Genomic DNA, 3,765 nt, shown 5'->3' with positions numbered 1-3,765 from the left:
CCACATTTGTTATCCATTGGCGCTCGGGCGGTAATTCTTTACCGCTCGGGCGCCATACATTCTGCCTAAATTCTATAATTATGGTGCATTGGCGCTCGGGCGGTTCTTTTCTACCGCTCGGGCGCCAGATGTTCTGTCCAACATCTTAGCTTATAATATACCAACGCCCGGCTTCAACTCTCATGTCTTATTTGGTTCCTGTGTTATTTGCTAATCACAATTCTGACAATTAATCAACGTCTGATTACAGTAATTAAATCTCGGGCATTACATCTGCGGATCGAGATATGAATTGGGCTAGAGCGGCGATCCTTCCTGTCAATCGCTGCACTTCTTGGATGTTTCGAGGAGAACCCATAGAGGATAGTGCTTGCACTTTTTCTGGATTAGCCTCAATGCCTCTACGAGTCACCATGTACCCCAAAAACTTCCCCGTCTGAACCCCGAACACACACTTGCTAGGGTTCAGCTTCAACCTGTACTCCCGCAGAGTCTGAAAAGTTTCATCTAGATCTGTCACAAACTGGTCGACCTCCTTGGACTTGGTCAATATATCATCCACATAGACCTCAACGTTCCTCCCAATCTGCTTTTGAAGACCTTATCCATAATTCTCTAATAGGTAGTGCCAGCATTCTTTAACCCAAATGGCATTACTACATAACGGAATGTCCCATCGGATGTGATAAAACTGACCTTGCTTCTGTCCTTTTCCGCCAAGGGAATTTGGTGATATCCTTGATATGCATCGAGGAAACAAAGGAGCACTGTCCTACCGTGGAATCGACCAATTGATCTATCCTCGGGAGAGGATAACAGTCTTTAGGGGAGGCCCGGTTTAAGTCGCGAAAGTCCACACACATCCGTCATTTTCCAGCCGACTTAGGAACCAAGACCACATTAGATAACCATGTCGGGAAATAGATTTCTTGAATGTGTCCTGCTCTTAATAAATCTTGCACTTGTTCCTTGATGATAGCGTCTTTTTCGGGACCAAAATGTCTCTTCTTCCGTATCACAGGTCGGCATTCATTCGAGACATTCAACTTATGCTCCATCACCTCCCTCCTAACCCCTTGGAGTTCGAACAGACACCAAGCAAATACATCTTTATTTTTCTCCAAACACTGGACCAATTGTTCTTTCAAGGGCTCTTCCAAGGTCCGAGCTATCCTCACGACTCCGGATAGGGGATTTAGGATAAGCTCTTCACACACGTCTTCGAAATAACCTCCCCTGCTTCTTCGATTAGATGTAGTTGATCGAGTCCCCTGGATTCAGGTCGACTTGGATGCTCAATTTTAACCGGTTTCTGCTCAACCCTTACTTCTTCCACATAACATTTTCGAGAAGTCTTCTGATCTCCCTTAACCTCTCCTACCGCTTCTCCGACAGGGAACTTGATTTTCTGGTGCAGTGCCGAGGCAATTGCCATGAAAGCGGCCATGGTTGGTCTCCCCATAATGACATTGTATGATGAAAGGTCATCAACTATCACAAAGGTTATAATTCGGGTCTTTCTAGCATCCCCACTCCCCAAAGAGAGAGGGAGATTGACGACTCCAAGGGGGTGTATTTCATGCCCCGTGAATCCAAACAAAGCTGTGGAGATAGGCTTTACCATGTATTCGCCCAAGTCCATCTGATCCATTGCTTCTTTAAACAGAACGTTGACAGAACTTCCGGAGTCCACAAAGATACGAGCAACCTCGTAATTGGCGATCATAGCTCGGATAACCAATGCATCATTATGTGGGTCGGCCACCCCCTTCATGTCCTCGGGTCCAAAAGTAATCATTGATCTTGAGCGTGTTCTAGTGTTGCTAATCTCCATGTTCTCCAACCTTCTGCTGCTAGCTTTCCTGGCTCGGTTGGAGTCTCCGTCTGCAGGCCCACCCGATATCATATTAATTACCCCTCGTAGGGGTGGTTTTTCTCGAGGCTCTGCCCTCCGCATATTCGGGTTAGCATTTTTAAAATTTTCCCTTTGATTCGGAGCCATTCTCCTTTCAGGATTTCTTTCCTCCCGAGTTCTCTTAGGGGGTCGGTGTCCACCACCTGGACTGGCTAGAATCGCTTTCATTTCTGGATCTCTCTAGATGATCCTTTCTATTCTTGATTCAAATGATGACATTCATCGGTAGTATGACCATAATCCTTGTGAAATCTGAAATACTTTTCTGACCTGGGGATACGAGGTCCTCTGTCACTACTCCGAGTTCTTCGAATGAGTTGTCGCTCATCACATAGTTCCAATGCTCGGGCTTTGTTGACTTTCAAAGGTGGGTAAGCGGCGAATTGCCCAAGCATCGTGGGTGGTTCGAAACGTCCGACCCTTGGCACGAGGTCGGTGGATCGAACATCTCGTGTAGCCTTGGCCGAGGCCTTGGGTTCACTTTTCCTAGCCATTTGTACTTCTTCCACGTTCATATACTTCTCTGCCCTCGCCAGGAATTCTTCGAAAGTAGCTGGGGGCTTTTTTACTAACGACTTGAAGAAATCACCACCTATTAGCCCTTGTGTATAGGCACTAATCATTATATCCGGGGTAGCCGAGGGAACATCGATGATCATCTTGTTGAACCTCTTAACAAAATCTCATAGGCTCTTTTGTTCTTGTTGTTTAACATTGAATAAACTCAGATCCGTCAATGGATGTTTCTTGCTGCTTGCAAACTGGTGGAGAAAAGCTCTTCTGAAGTCTTGAAAAGTTTTGATGGTCCCTGGCCTAAGCAAATTGAACCACTGTTGGGATGACCTGACCAAAGTGGTTAAGAAGACCCTACACTTGATCTGGTCTAAGTATTGGTGCAGTAATGCCGCGTTCTGAAAGCGGGATAGATGCTCTTCCGGATCCCCCGAGCAGTCGTATTTTCTTACGTTAGAGAATCTTAAATTTTGAGGTTGTTGGAAACTAAATTCTGGAGTTTGACAAAACATATATCAATCGATTAAATCAACTAATACGCGAAAGCAAATTCGGCAGCTGGACTTATCAACTGAAATCAGCTGACACAAACTGATCAGTTGAGAACTGATCAGTTAAAACATTCAGCCGAAAATATTAAAGTCTCTCAACTGAAGATACCTCGGGAAAGATCATTCAACAGACAGAAAGACATATCAGACAGCAACTGAATATGGAAAGCCGCACCGCATAGAACAACGTATTTCGGCTATTGAAATTAAAACGCCGTTTTACAATCAATAATGAAGTGGCAATCAAGAACACTGTCCAAGAAATGATGAAGTGGCAATCAACGGATACATAAATTCAAAGTTACCGTTGAAAGATAAGTCTATAAATATGACTAAAGAGCAGTTGAAGAGTTGCGACGATCTATCAATCTCAAACTTGCTATTACTCTGTCAAAATCTCAGCTCACTCTTATTAGATTTATTCGTAGCAATCAAGGCTACAAGTTGAGCAAACTAGCACTCTGTAATATTGATAATTCAATAAGTGCTAAGTTCAGTTACTCACAGAGATCATTGTATTATACTAAGAGTTTCAGTTTAGGCAGTAGATAAGTCCTAACTAAAGTGGGTCTGTACAAGTGTTGTACTCGATCAAAGTCTTTTAGTGAATATCCTATCCTTGAGATAGAAGGGGTGACGTAGGAGTTATTCAAATCTCCGAACATCAGAAACATATTGTGTTGTCTTTACTTCAGTTTTTCATTTTCAGTTAGATACTCTATCTTTCAATCAGTTTACTTTCCGCAACTGCTTATTCAGTTTAACTGATTGTTATTGACCGACGGG

At 43.6% G+C, this 3,765-nt stretch overlaps 1 protein-coding gene across 1 annotated transcript; it reads right to left on the bottom strand.

The window, feature by feature from the left end:
- Positions 1-253: 253 nt before the first annotated feature.
- Positions 254-2,083, bottom strand: LOC140816086 (uncharacterized). The gene is made up of 2 exons (XM_073175152.1): positions 1,232-2,083; positions 254-586 (listed from the first exon to the last, which is right to left on the bottom strand). The coding sequence occupies exons 1-2, from the start codon at positions 2,081-2,083 to the stop codon at positions 254-256; spliced, it is 1,185 nt and encodes a 394-aa protein (XP_073031253.1).
- Between the last annotated feature and the right edge of the window lie 1,682 nt (positions 2,084-3,765).

This window comes from Primulina eburnea, chromosome 16, assembly GCF_022965805.1.
Source record: "Primulina eburnea isolate SZY01 chromosome 16, ASM2296580v1, whole genome shotgun sequence".
NCBI lineage: Eukaryota > Viridiplantae > Streptophyta > Magnoliopsida > Lamiales > Gesneriaceae > Primulina > Primulina eburnea.
The sequence above is the reverse complement of the archived record's forward strand: the minus strand, read 5'-3'. Positions and strand labels throughout refer to the sequence as shown.

Coding starts and splice junctions, on each gene's coding strand:
- LOC140816086 (XM_073175152.1), bottom strand. CDS start 2,083: ATGAAAGCGATTCTAGCCAGTCCAGGTGGTGGACACCGACCCCCTAAG. Junction 587..1,231: donor TAATCGAAGAAGCAGGGGAG/GTTATTTCGAAG, acceptor CTTCAAAAGCAG/ATTGGGAGGAACGTTGAGGT.